Source organism: Oncorhynchus mykiss, chromosome 31, assembly GCF_013265735.2.
Source record: "Oncorhynchus mykiss isolate Arlee chromosome 31, USDA_OmykA_1.1, whole genome shotgun sequence".
Lineage (NCBI taxonomy): Eukaryota > Metazoa > Chordata > Actinopteri > Salmoniformes > Salmonidae > Oncorhynchus > Oncorhynchus mykiss.
In genome coordinates, this window is record NC_050571.1 from 11,347,059 (window position 1) to 11,362,223 (window position 15,165).

At 48.2% G+C, this 15,165-nt stretch overlaps 1 protein-coding gene across 1 annotated transcript in view; it reads left to right on the forward strand.

Annotated features, from left to right (window-relative positions):
• The window catches only part of fhdc2 (FH2 domain containing 2), a 34,303-nt gene extending 21,834 nt beyond the window's left edge, over positions 1–12,469 (forward strand). The window contains exons 7-12 of the mRNA XM_036970052.1: positions 819–889; positions 1,227–1,334; positions 3,253–3,323; positions 6,162–6,279; positions 6,522–6,686; positions 9,042–12,469. Of these exons, the coding sequence (XP_036825947.1) occupies positions 819–889; positions 1,227–1,334; positions 3,253–3,323; positions 6,162–6,279; positions 6,522–6,686; positions 9,042–11,135 (2,627 nt within the window). The 3' untranslated portion in view covers positions 11,136–12,469. The remainder of the gene's footprint in view (positions 1–818; positions 890–1,226; positions 1,335–3,252; positions 3,324–6,161; positions 6,280–6,521; positions 6,687–9,041) is intronic.
• Positions 12,470–15,165: the final 2,696 nt, after the last annotated feature.

Consider the following 15,165-nt stretch of genomic DNA (forward strand, 5'->3'; position numbering starts at 1 on the left):
CCTTCAGTTTCCCTCTACACTACTACTCACCCTATTCCCTTCAGTTTTCCTCTACACTACTACTCACCCTATTCCCTACAGTTTTACTCTACACTACTACTCACCCTATTCCCTACAGTTTTACTCTACACTACTACTCACCCTACACCCTATTCTATACATAGGGCACTACTTTTGTCCAGATCCATATGGGCCCTGGTAAAAAGTAGTGCATTATAAAACGTATAGGGAGCCATTTGGGACACACAAATGACCTACTGCTCTTCATCAGCGCCCCCACCCCTTTAATCAGTGTCCCCTTTAATCAGCGGGGGGGGGGGGGTTGGTTTAGTTTCCCCTTTAATCACCTGTCTGTGTCTCTCTGTGTTTGTCTCTCTGTCTGTCTCTCTGTATGTCTGTCTGCCTGTGTCTCTCTGTGTGTCTGTCTCTCTGTGTGTCTGTCTCTCTGTGTGTCTGTCTCTCTGTGTGTCTGTCTCTCTGTGTGTCTGTCTCTCTGTGTGTCTGTCTCTCTGTGTGTCTGTCTCTCTGTGTGTCTGTCTCTGTGTGTCTGTCTCTGTGTGTCTGTCTCTGTGTGTCTGTCTCTGTGTGTGTCTGTCTCTGTGTGTGTCTCTGTGTGTCTCTGTGTGTCTCTGTGTGTCTCTGTGTGTCTCTGTGTGTCTCTGTGTGTCTCTGTGTGTCTCTGTGTGTGTCTGTCTCTGTGTGTGTCTGTCTCTGTGTGTGTCTGTCTCTGTGTGTGTCTGTCTCTGTGTGTGTCTGTGTCTCTGTGTCTCTCTCTGTGTGTGTCTGTCTCTCTCTGTCTGTGTCTCTCTGTGTCTCAGAGCTGTTGAGCTGTCCTGAGCTGCACTCCATCCTCCGTCTGGTTCTGAAGGCAGGAAACTACATGAATGCTGTGAGTATTATTATTTTTCTTCTCCTTTCTTTTTACCTTTCAGTTGAAAGAGAGCGACGTCCTTTATCTGTCTGCACAAAGCTCCCGGTGTCAGACTGGGGTCTGTTCCAGAGCGCCAGTCTGGTTTATCTGCCTGCACAAAGCTCCCGGTGTCAGACTGGGGTCTGTTCCAGAGCGTCAGTCTGGTTTATCTGCCTGCACAAAGCTCCCGGTGTCAGACTGGGGTCTGCTCCAGAGCGTCACTCTGGCTGCACCTGGGTTTTGTAATGTTGTGTTTGTTTAAGATGTCAGGTGTGTGTGTGACCTATTTTCACTGACCTACTGTATTTGACCTCAGGGTGGGTACGCAGGAAACGCAGCAGGGTTCCGAATCCCTTCCCTGCTCAAACTGGCCGACACTAAAGCCAACAAGCCAGGCATGAACCTCCTGCACTTCGTGGCCATGGTAAGACCTGATCTAGGATCAGGTACTTTTTTGTGCATAATAGCTGTATTCCTTGTCATCTAAAATGCAAAACTGATCTTACTGTAGTTCAGCACTCCTACCCGGATGTAGTCCAATATACACCTTCCTAATATTGAGTTGTACCCGCTCTTGCCCTCAGAACAGCGTCAATTCATCAGGGCATAGACTCTATATATAAGGTGTCTAAAGCGTTCCACAGGGATGCTGACCCATGTTGACTCCAATGCTTCCCACAGTTGTGTCAAGTGGCTGGATGTCCTTTGGGTGGTGGGTTCTTCTTGATACACACAGGAAACTGTTGAGTGGAAAAAAAAAACAAAAAAACAGCAACGTTGTAGTTTGACACACTTAAAGCGGTGCACCAGCACCTACTACCATACCCTGTTCAACCATACCCTGTTCAACCATACCCTGTTCAACCATACCCTGTTCAACCATACCCTGTTCAACCATACCCTGTTCAACCATACCCTGTTCAACCATACCCTGTTCTACCTATACCCTGTTCAACCATACCCTGTTCAACCATACCCTGTTCAACCATACCCTGTTCAACCATACCCTGTTCAACCATACCCTGTTCAACCATACCCTGTTCAACCATACCCTGTTCAACCATACCCTGTTCTACCATACCCTATTCTACCATACCCTGTTCAACCATACCCTGTTCTACCATACCCTGTTCTACCATACCCTGTTCAACCATACCCTGTTCAACCATACCCTGTTCTACCATACCCTGTACTACCATACCCTGTTCAACCATACCCTGTACTACCATACCCTGTTCTACCATACCCTGTTCAACCATACCCTGTTCAACCATACCCTGTTCTACCATACCCTGTTCTACCATACCCTGTTCTACCATACCCTGTTCTACCATACCCTGTTCTACCATACCCTGTTCAACCATACCCTGTTCTACCATACCATGTTCAACCATACCCTGTTCAACCATACCATGTTCAACCATGCCCTGTTCTACCATACCCTGTTCTACCATACCCTGTACCTACCATACCCTGTTCAACCATACCCTGTTCAACCATACCCTGTTCAACCATACCCTGTTCTACCATACCCTGTTCTACCATACCCTGTTCTACCATACCCTGTTCTACCATACCCTGTTCAACCATACCCTGTTCAACCATACCCTGTTCAACCATACCCTGTTCTACCATACCCTGTACCTACCATACCCTGTTCAACCATACCCTGTACCTACCATACCCTGTTCAAAAGCACTTCTATCTTTTGTCTTGTCCATTCACCCTCTGAATGGCTCACATACACAATCTGTCTCAATTGTCTCAAGGCTTAAAAATGATTCTTTAACCCGTTTCCTCCCCTTCATCTACACTGATTTTGAAGTGGATTTAACTGGTTGCATCAATAGGGGGTCATATCTTTGACCTGGTCAGTCTGTCATAATGTTTTGTACACCCTGTGTAAGTCACCCTGCAGTGAAGAGGAGACCCTTGAAGTGCTTGACTTGAATTTATCTTTCAGTGAAGACTTAAGCTCAAGCATTAATATGTCACATCTTAAGAACTTCTCTAGATGCAGTTCAAAGACGATATAATGAATCCCAGACTACTATTTACTGAAGACTAACAGCCGTTTGGCAGACTGCACATTTTAGTTTGCTTTTAAAAACTTGACACTTGTTATATAGCAGAAGTGTTCAATTGGCACAGATGAAAAGGGTCTTCAGAATCTCTTTCAAACTGTGTTGGGTATTTGCTGTATTTGACCAACCATGAATTACTACATTCACAATAACCATATCAACACACTGAATCGTGACACAATGCAATGATTCATCCAGAATTATGACGGCTCACTGTGTGAAACAATAGCTGGATCAGCTCTGTCTCCGTCTCCACAGGAAGCAGTGAAAAAGGACCAGAGTTTACTGTCGTTTCCTGGCCAACTAGGACACGTCGGCCCCGCCTCCAGGTTAGTAAGAGCCAATAATACAGACCCCCCCCCCCCCCCCCCCCAAGTTTAGAAATTACCCTCCTCCCTCAAAAAGACTAAGCCACGTTCAGTTGCCAAACCATTGTTGTTGCAGATAGAATTGCTGTGAATAGAGCCAACATGATTCCTTGGTCTACACGTCAGAGAGGCATATTTTTTTCTATGTTACCTATTTCTATCCGAACGTTCCAAAACGTTGTCCTGCTGAACGCGTCCTTGTTCTAATAGTTAGTGTACCTTGGGACAAACACAGATCTTTACGTGATCTGCTTGTTAAGCAAGCTTTCCATTTCCTTGCTTTTAACCAGTCCAGCAGATCTGTAATTAATTAAAGAGAGGGAGGAAAGAAGGAAGGAAGGAAGGAATCTGAAGTGTATGAACGTGGCCCGTGGTGTTTTGGATGCTTCTGGGGAGCATATGATCTCCGTCCTATAACATCAATACGCCCCAGCAGGCTGCTATCTCACACAGACACACACACACACTACGCCCAAAAAGACCAGTTTCAACAGGACTGTATTGTGTTACTGTACTGAAGCTCTGTCCAGCTGTTAGTGATATAGCTATATCCCCTTGTTTTAATATGGCTCTTCACAACATTTCTGTTTCAATCCAGTATTACGGCTCTGTTGGGGTTTTGGGTTTGGTTGGCTATGTAGGACACTTAGATTGAGTCCCAAATGGCACCCAGGACCTTTTTGTCAAGGCGCTATATTGGGAATAGGGTGCCATTTGGGATGCACCCTTACTGTCAGTTACTCTGTGGGTATCGGTGTTACTGTAAGTCAGTCAGCACCTAGCAATGAGCGACGGCCTACTCCTGCTGGGGCGGAGCCAAAGGGGACATTTTGGATGTATTAAGATGTCTGTCAGAGGAAAATAACAGCTTTATGTAGGTCACAGCTTAGGGACCACTGCTTTGAATTAGAGTAGGATTAGAGTAGGAACCACTGCTTTGAATTAGAATAACAGCTTTATGTAGGTCAGAGCTTAGGAACCACTGCTTTGAATTAGTCACAGCTTTATGTAGGTCAGAGCTTAGGGACCACTGCTTTGAATTAGAATAACAGCTTTATGTAGGTCAGAGCTTAGGGACCACTGCTTTGAATTAGAATAACAGCTTTATGTAGGTCACAGCTTAGGGACCACTGCTTTGAATTAGAATAACAGCTTTATGTAGGTCAGAGCTTAGGAACCACTGCTTTGAATTAGAATAACAGCTTTATGTAGGTCAGAGCTTAGGGACCACTGCTTTGAATTAGAATAACAGCTTTATGTAGGTCAGAGCTTAGGAACCACTGCTTTGAATTAGAGTAGGATTAGAGTAGGAACCACTGCTTTGAATTAGAATAACAGCTTTATGTAGGTCAGAGCTTAGGAACCACTGCTTTGAATTAGAATAACAGCTTTATGTAGGTCAGAGCTTAGGGACCACTGCTTTGAATTAGAATCTAAGTAACAGCATCTTCTGAAACAAAGATTACCATATGGTTTACTTTGCCTCGTCGTCTCTCATGGATCGCAGCAACGGGCTGGGTGGTGTCGCAGCAACGGGTTGGGTGGTGTCGCAGCAACGGGTTGGGTGGTGTCGCAGCAACGGGTTGGGTGGTGTCGCAGCAACGGGCTGGGTGGTGTCGCAGCAACGGGTTGGGTGGTGTCGCAGCAACGGGTTGGGTGGTGTCGCAGCAACGGGTTGGGTGGTGTCGCAGCAACGGGTTGGGTGGTGTCGCAGCAACGGGTTGGGTGGTGTCGCAGCAACGGGTTGGGTGGTGTCGCAGCAACGGGCTGGGTGGTGTCGCAGCAACGGGCTGGGTGGTGTCGCAGCAACGGGCTGGGTGGTGTCGCAGCAACGGGCTGGGTGGAGTCGCAGCAACGGGTTGGGTGGTGTCGCAGCAACGGGTTGGGTGGTGTCGCAGCAACGGGTTGGGTGGTGTCGCAGCAACGGGCTGGGTGGAGTCGCAGCAACGGGCTGGGTGGTGTCGCAGAAACGGGCTGGGTGGTGTCGCAGCAACGGGCTGGGTGGTGTCGCAGCAACGGGCTGGGTGGTGTCGCAGCAACGGGCTGGGTGGTGTCGCAGCAACGGGCTGGGTGGTGTCGCAGCAACGGGCTGGGTGGTGTCGCAGCAACGGGCTGGGTGGTGTCGCAGCAACGGGTTGGGTGGTGTCGCAGCAACGGGCTGGGTGGTGTCGCAGCAACGGGTTGGGTGGTGTCGCAGCAACGGGCTGGGTGGAGTCGCAGCAACGGGCTGGGTGGAGTCGCAGCAACGGGCTGGGTGGAGTCGCAGCAACGGGCTGGGTGGTGTCGCAGCAACGGGCTGGGTGGTGTCGCAGCAACGGGCTGGGTGGTGTCGCAGCAACGGGTTGGGTGGTGTCGCAGCAACGGGCTGGGTGGTGTCGCAGCAACGGGCTGGGTTGTGGGTAAAAACGCAAGGTTTTATCCAGAGCCGTACATTGGCAGTTTGGCCAACTTTTGGAATAGACGCCATATATTTTTTGGGGGGTCACAGAATTTCGTATCAATCACTTTACTATCATCTATAAAGGTAAACCCTGCAAAATGACGTTGCCACAAGCAGCACCGGAGATATTGAGATAAGTGAGATGTAACAGTCACAAACAGTATCTGCGCATGTGCACAGATTTGCTTCAGCCTGTTCAGTGTGATAGCCAGGGAGTAGTTGAGCCTCGCGCTTCAACGTTCTTCGTTACGGAAATTGACCCACTTATGCTGTTAACTTTCTGCGTTTATCTCATATCGCTGAATCTACCTTTTCATGTCATGTCAAGTAATGCGTCTCTTGTCTCTGTCTTCCTATAGGTTGTGTGAGGAGTCGGTAGTAGAGGATCTCTCCAGGCTCCACAGCCGTGTGGCATCCCTCAGGATCAGTGTCCAGACGGAGGCAGAGATCCAGCAGCTCACACGGTCTTTCCTGGAGGTACTGAACTAGATTCTAGAACATGGATTTAGAACACACACTGATCTAGAACTTGCATAATTATAAAACACTGATCTATGGTGTCTAGTGAAGTGAGAATTTATGAACTCACAAAGAACAACATTGAAACTCGCATGGCTTTGTTTAACTTTGAGTCTCTTTTCACTATATTCTTGCTCCTTGGTCAAAACAGTGAGTCTAATCTCCCTTTCTCGCTCTCTCGATCTCCTCTCTCTCTCTAGGTGGCAGAGGACCGTCTGAAGGAAGCAGAGGATGACGTGGAGGGGATGAGGATGTCCAGTCAGGCTCTGGTTGAATTCTTCTGTGAGGATGACAGCATCTTTAAACTGGAGGAGGCCTGCAGGGTCTTTCACTCCTTCTGCCTTCGCTTCCAAAGAGCCGTACAGGTGAGACCGACTGCTTTACATCAAACTGTCTGTATGGGTTCCCACGACATGGCCAAAATCCACATTTTGTCCATATTGTACATATTTATGAAAACTAAAATGAGCCTTTTGGTCTTAATTCAAGGTTAGGCTTAGGGTTAGGTTTAGGCTTAGGGTTGGGGTTGGGGTTGGGGTTAGGCTTAGGGTTGGGGTTAGGCTTAGGGTTGGGGTTAGGGTTGGGGTTAGGGTTAGGGTTGGCGTTTAGGGTTAGGGTTGGGGTTAGGGTTAGGGTTGGGGTTAGGGTTAGGGTTGGGGTTAGGGTTGGGGTTGGGGTTAGGGTTGGGGTTAGGGTTGGGGTTGGGTTTAGGGTTGGGTTTAAAATCTGATTTTAAGAAGAGGACTAGTTTGGGCTTCTGACTTTGTCTTGGGCAGATAGTTATGAAGACATCAAAACTATGGAATCATGTAGTGACCAAAAAAGTCTTAAACAAATCAAAATATATTTGAGATTCTTCAAAGTAGCCACCCTTTGCTTTGATGACAGCTTTGCACACTCTTGGCAATCTCTCAACCAGCTTCATGAGGAAGTCAGCTGGAATGCATTTCAATTAACTGACTTGTTAACTTGTGACTTGTTAAGTTAATTTGTGGAAGAGAGAAACGACAGTCCATTACTTTAAGATGTAACAGATGTGAAACGGCTAGCTTAGTTAGCGTGGGCGCTAAATAGCGTTTCAATCAGTGACGTCACTTGCTCTGAGACCTTGAAGTAGTAGTTCCCCTTGCTCTGCAAGGGCCGCGGCTTTTGTGGAGCGATGGGTAACGATGCTTCGAGGGTGACTGTTGATGTGTGCAGAAGGTCCCTGGTTCGCGCCCGGGTATGGGCGAGGGGACGGTCTAAATTTGTACTGTTACATTGATGCTGTTGACCCGGATTACTGGTTGCTGCGGAAAAAGGAGGAAGGTCAAAAGGGGGGTGAGTGTAACGGATGTGAAACGGCTAGCTTAGTTAGCGTGGGCGCTAAATAGCGTTTCAATCAGTGACGTCACTTGCTCTGAGACCTTGAAGTAGTAGTTTCCCTTGCTCTGCAAGGGCCGCGGCTTTTGTGGAGCGATGGGTAACGATGCTTCGAGGGTGACTGTTGATGTGTGCAGAAGGTCCCTGGTTCGCGCCCGGGTATGGGCGAGGGGACGGTCTAAATTTGTACTGTTACAAAGACATGAAGGTCAGTCAATCCGGAAAACTTGCAGTTGCAAAAACCATCAAGTGCTATGATGAAACTGTCTCTCATGAGGACCGCCACAGGAAAGGAAGACCCAGAGTTACCTCTGCTGCAGAGGATACGTTCATTAGAGTTACCAGCCTCAAAAATTGCAGCCCAAATAAGTGCTTCACGGAGTTCAAGTAACAGACACATCTCAACATCAACTGTTCAGAGGAGACTGTGTGAATCAGGTCTTCACGGTCGAACTTCTGCAAAGAAAACCATTACTAAAGGACACCAACAATAAGAAGAGACTTGCTTGGGCCAGGAAACACGAGCAATGAACATTAGACCAACGGAAATCTGTCCTTTGGTCTGATGAGTCCAAATTTGAGATTTTTGGTTCCAACTGCCGTGTCTTTGTGAGACGCAGAATAGCTGAACGGATGATCTCTGCATGTGGTTCCCACCGGAAGCATGGAGGAGGAGGTGTGGGGATGCTTTGCTGATGATACATTCAGTGATTTATTTAGAATTCAAGACACACTTAACCAGTGTGGCTACCACAGCATTCTGTAGCGATACCCCATCCCATCTGGTTTGTGCTTTGTGGGACTATCATTTGTTTTTCAACAGGACAATGACCCTTGACACACCTCCAGGCTGTGTAAGGGCTATTTGACTAAGGAAAGTGATGGAGTGCTGCATCAGATGACCTGGCCTCCACAATCACCCGACTTCAACCCAATTGAGGTGGTTTGGGATAAGTTGGACCGCAGAGTGAAGGAAAAGCCGCCAAGAAGTCCTCAGCATATGTGGGAACTCCTTCAAGACTGTTGGAAAAGCATTCCAGGTGAAGCTGGTTGAGAGAATGCCAAGAGTGTGCAAAGCAGATGGTGGCTACTTTGAATAATCTAAAATATATTTTGATTTGTTTAACACGTTTTTTGGTTACTACATGATTTCATGTGTTATTTCATGGTTTTGATGTCTTCCATATTCTACAATGTATAAAATTGTAAAAATAAAGTGTGTGTGTACAGACAGACAGACAGGAGTTATAGACTGAGGACAAAAAGACAGAGAAGATAGAGGCGTAGATGCTGTGCTGATTAATGTATACTTGATGTTTATTCTTCTACCATAAAGTAATCATCCTGTTCCCTCTCAGGAAAATGCCGAGCGGGAACAGAAGGAGCAGAAGCGGATGGAGCGAGAGCGTGAGATGGTGGAGAAGCGTCGCTCTGTGGCCGTGTGTACAGGCCTGGACCTGGGTTGGGTGTCCCCACTGGGAACCCAGAAGAACCAGGATGACCTGGAGAGAACCCTTGAGAACCTGAGCCACACCTGGAGCCAGCGTAGCCTTAGAACCCAGGAGAACCGCAGACACTCCCACTACCTCCAGAACACCACCTCCGCTCCTCTTCAGACATATCCCCACCTCAACGACTCCTCCATCCTCCGTAATACCTCCATCCACCCACAGACCTCCCCAGGGCTTCCCTGCCCCACCTACCCAAGCCAGGAGATGCCATCCCTGGGGACAGAGACCAGGACAGAGCCCCTGGTCCGTCAGCACCAGCCAGTCCTGGAGACTAAGAGACCAAATCATGAGGGGACAACTCAGACTCAACATGAACTGACTTCTAATGTCACTCAAACCCAGTGTGGACGTAGATTCAATGTCCCGCAAAACAGGCAGGACATTATTGCCTATGTCACTCAAACCCAACATGGAATTGCCACTAACATTATTGAAAGCCGACTCGCACCAACGGCTCGAGTGACTGAAACTCACCATGAACGGACAGTTGATGCCGTCCCTGACCAGCGTGTACTGACCACTAAGTCTATGGCCAGTCCTTATAGACACTCTTCCACTACCTCTACTGCCATCCCCAGTGTGAGAAGAAATACCATTGGTCTTAGACACAGGCATGACCTAGAGGGGACTGACCCTACCCCTGTTTCTCAGGCGAAACACACAGACATCTCGGTCAGAGACGCAGCACATCAGGACCCTGACTTCGCTCCTCTCACAGGGTCAACGGTCACTGAGGTGACTGAGCAGCCCATTGAGAGCCAATCAAAATCATCCATGGCCACTGACACCCCAGACGGTGTCCAATCGCAGGAGTCTAAGGGAGCCAAGGAGACCACACAAGGAAGTGGTGGTTCCTTGGAGCTGAGGCTTTCACCTGAGGGGGGAACAACCCAGCAGAGGGAAACAGAATCTCGCTCTACACCAGTGGAACAGAGATGGCTGCCTCCCAGCCTACCAGAGCTAAGCCCGCAGCGGGCACATCAATGCCCAGAGGTCTGCAGTCCTGACAGGGAAAGGGACCGGTCATACCCATGTGTGGGCGAAACCCTGGAGTGCCACACCCTGGTCCGAGGCCTGCGTTCCTATGACAACCTATCCCCTCCTCCCACCCCAACCACACCCCTCCCCAAAGCCCCACCCAGCCTCTGCTCCAAGTGGAGGAAAGAGAGACAGGCGGAGACTCCAGGGTCTGGACCTCCAATGGGGAAAGAGGACTCTCGGAGCGGGGGGAACACTCCTGTTGTCCGAGGAGGGTCTGGGAGGGGCTTGGTACCCCGTACACGTCTGCCTAACAATACAGGCGTCCATAGAGCCCTTTTGATTTCCAAACCAGAGACGCAGACACCCACTGGCCCTGTCCCAAATCCTAATTTACAGTCTACACCACGTTCCACTCGTCTGGCGTCCCCGTCCGTACGCAGCTCCTCCATGCGCTGCTCCCCCATCACACGCCCTACTACTACCCAGACAGAGGTGAAGCGGAGCAGTAGCACCAGGAGTGAGAGGAGCCAGGCTGGGGGTGAGAACCAGCAGCAGATCCCAGGGAAACCCACCATGACCCGCCGGGCATCAGAGAGAGCTGGGCTGAGGCTTGGACCAGAGAGGGAGAGGACTTCTAGCACCAGCACCACTAGTAGTACAGCTACTACCCAGCCAGCCTTTGTCAGAGGCTCCCCTCTCAGGGTGACCAAACGTCTCGCCCCCACCTCCAACTCTGAGACACAACACTCCTCTCAGCCCCGCTCCACACACAGCCCCTCATCTGCTACAGCTAAAACCATCCGTACAGCTGTTATAGCTGCGGCCAGGACTAAAACGGCCAAGACGAACCCCGGCACAGAGCCCTCTAGAGCTGCTGTCTCTGCCTGTAAAACCCCCACAGCAACACGGATACCTGGGCCTAAAATGGCCAGTCCTGCTTCCTCGCCCATGTGGAAGTGATCATGGAAGATCATACCACTTTTTCAACTTTATACAGTAGTCTTACTTACACACATACGCATACCTATGTGTGTTTGGGTCCATTGTACATGTATGTGGGAATCCCAATTCACCAAGTAATTTATCAGACCTCTCTGTTCTGGAGGAGTAGGTAGTTGCTGGTCCATTCAGACTCTATTCAGCTTGTCCAGAATCGATGGGGTGTTTTCACTTCGGTCTCTCCCACACACTTTCTTGTCTGCTGGGATGATGACAAAGGACTGCAACTCCAACAAAATGGCTGCCACTCCACCAGTCTACAGCTGTTCTGTTTTGCACATCGGCTGTACTGTCACCGTAGATAGAAATGTCTTCGGTTCTACACACCACCTCCATCCACTAGTGTCCTGTGCAGTCAAAAGGGGACTTCAGGGAGAGACTACTACCCCCCCCCCCCCCCCCCCCCCCCTCCCACACACACACACACCCAACCTGGACTTTGTCAAGCTCCTGAAATGTGTGCCTCTGACCTTGTTAATCTGTAGAAAATCCTTAATTTAGGATTGTGGCACTGCAGCCTCCTCTTGGTCATCCAACAGAATCATTCTCATCAACTTGTTTTTTTAGGGTGTATGTTGAAAATGGCTTTTTTTTCTTTCAAGGGGTTAATTTATTTAACTTTATGTGTGTCCTAAATGGCACCCTATTCCCTATACATTGAGTATACCAAATATCCTAATATTAAGTTGCACCCCCCTCCCTTTTACCCTCAGAACAGCCTCAATTTGTCAGGGCATAGTGCACTGCTTTTGACAGGAGTCAATAGGGCTCTGGTCGAAGGTAGTGTACCATGTAGGGAATAGGAAGCCATTGGGGACTCCACCACCATACTTGATCAGTCCAGCTCCTATGTGCCATTTCTGAATCCTCAATGATTTGAGTGTGTAGTCTTAGAAGTGTATTTCTAAATGATTAGATGCATGGACCAGACTCCTCAGACTGAATATAGTGTGACCTTTCACTTTCGTTGCTTTCTCACCTCGGGCTATTTGTTTGCTCAATCAGCAATCAATCAGTATGATATATCTAATTGATTATTGGTAATCGATCGATTTTTTTTGTTTGTTATCCTCATCTTGAATGTGCTCTTCATTCTGATGCACTTTAACAAGTGAAGAGGAGACCTGTTGCTAGGATACTCACTGTAATATTCTACTGCTGATGTTTATATCAAAAAAGAGATGTTAACTTAAATTGAACGACATGAATTGTGATCCATGGCGACAATGTGTGCATTTGTAAAATAAAATATAAAATAAAGATGCTAATCACTCCGGGTGTGTTTTGTTAGTTTTACTTCATTAAAGGACTGTTTTTGTTTAAACACAATAAGGAACTGTAAGGCAGCTGTTATTTTATGAGTGTGTGCACAGCTGTTCTTTTGTCTCTTCTTGCGGTTACTGGCCGTCTCCGCAATCAGTTTCCCCAGACATCGGGATGGTCACAGTATGGTTGCTTGCATCCCATATGACACTCTATTCCCTATATAGTGCACTACTTTTGATCAGATACCTATGTGCCCTGGTCATAAGTAGTGCACTATATAGTGAATAGTCACTGGTCACAGTATTTTAGACTAGAGAGCTGTCTTAATAACCAAGCTGCTGGCTCGTTATCAGCATCATGAGACGCCGTCCTCCAGAGACAAAGCTGTCCTGCTCTACTAACACACCATTGTCCTCTTCCTCACTCCTCTCCCTCCCTCTCTCCACTGCTCCTCAGGTTCACTCCTCCCTCCCTCTCTCTACTGCTCCTCAGGTTCACTCCTCCCTCTCTACTGCTCCTCAGGTTCACTCCTTCTCTCCCTCCCTCTCCACTGCTCCTCAGGTTCACTCCTTCTCTCCCTCCCTCTCTCCACTGCTCCTCAGGTTCACTCCTTCTCTCCCTCCCTCTCTCCACTGCTCCTCAGGTTCACTCCTTCTCTCCCTCCCTCTCCACTGCTCCTCAGGTTCACTCCTTCTCTCCCTCCCTCTCTCCACTGCTCCTCAGGTTCACTCCTTCTCTCCCTCCCTCTCTCCACTGCTCCTCAGGTTCACTCCTTCTCTCCCTCCCTCTCTCCACTGCTCCTCAGGTTCACTCCTCTCTCCCTCTCTCCACTGCTCCTCAGCTTCACTCCTCCCTCCCTCCCTCTCTCCACTGCTCCTCAGCTTCACTCCTTCTCCATGTCTTGACATAATCAGCCTCCCCCTCAGGCCTGTAACCATTGCCATTGTGACACTGCAGGCATTCTAGGGGATCTCCTTGGAGAATAGGGGTGAGAATGGTGTGTGGGTGTAGGAGTTCAGTGGGAGAGCTCTGTGTACAGGCCACAGTGACGTGGCTGACGCCAGAACCCCTTGGAGGGCAGAGCAATAAACTGGTGCCTCTTTGCGTTCCAATGTTGCCCGGTGGTTGGTCAGCACTGACCTTTTAACCCCTCTCTGCATACCAAATTACACCCTAATCCCTTTATAGTGTACTGCTATTGACCAGGCTACTGTGCTACAAAGTGAAAAGGGTGCCATTTGGGACACAGCCATTGCTTTACCTGGATCACTGTATCGATGGGAGATGTGATGACATCAATGAGTCTGCCAGCAGGGGCAGACTGGCCGTCTGGCATTTTGAGGAAATGCTGGATGGGATGGGCCTGTCTAACATGAGCTGGCGTGGGGGGCACAAGGACAGAAATGGACTGGTGTGTTAAATGTCGGGGGTCATTTCTGTCCCCAGTCCAGTGAAGGCGTGTTAGTGTCTGTTCTCCTCAAGGAAGCAGACAAAGCGGCTGAGACATGGTCATCATTAGCACTGTGGATGGTATCGGAAGAAAACAGATTGTTTTCGCGCTTGGTCAAGGGATCACATTTAAAAAATGGTTAGGCCTGTCCTTCACCTAACCAAATGTATTATTGTATTAAGCCTTTATTTAAATGGTCACATTGAGATTTACATCTCCTTTTCAAGGTTGCAGAAAACACACTAAAATAAAAACACAGCATGCAACAATTTGAAAGATTTTATGAAGTTACAGTTCAAATAGGGAAATCAGTCAGTTTAAATAAATTCATTAGGTCCTAATCTATGGATTTCACATGAGACTGGGAAGACAGATATGCATCTGTTGGTCACAGATACCTTTAAAAAAAGGTAAGGGTGTGGATCAGAAAACCAGTCAGTATCTGGTGTGACCATTTGCTTTATGCAGCTAGTCACATCTCTTTCGCATAGAGTTGATCAGGTTGTTGACTGTGGCCTGTGGAATGTTGTCCCACTCATCTTCAATGGCTGTTTGAATTTGCTGGATATTGGCAGGAACTGAAACAAGCTGCTGTACACGTCAATCCAGAGCATCCCAATCATGCTCAATGGGCGACATGTCTGGTGAGTATGCAGGCCATGGAATAACCTGGAAATGTTCAGCTTCCAGGAATTGTGTACATGGGCCAGTGCATTATCATGCTGAAACATGAGGTGGTGGCTGCGGATGAATGGCACAACAATGGGCCTCAGGATCACCTCACGGTATCTCTGTGGATTCAAATTGCCATCGATAAAATGCGATTGCCCCACCATGGGGCCTTACACGCTGCCATCTGCCTGGTACAGTTGAAACCGGGATTCATCTGTGCCAGTGGCCATCGAAGGTGAGCATTTGCCTGCAGTCAGGTGTGTACGGAACATTTCTGGAAACGTTTATTTCAGCTCATGAAACGTGGGACCAACACTTTACATGTTGCATTCCAATTTTTGTTTTCTGTGTAGTTACACAATACACATGAATGGAAGTTAAAACAGTGCAAAGTGCATAAGAGAGAAAGAGATTAAAAGAGCAGGTTTATAAACACGTGCAGTCAGTGAGCAGCAGCCCTCCAATCCTGAATTTAAACTGATCAATCAGAATAAAATGATCTAATTCTGTGATTATAACCTAATGACTTGACTTGTGTTTACATTTAAGCATGGTCTGAATACTGTTGCTTTAGTCATTGTTCATTTGAGAACTATGCATACC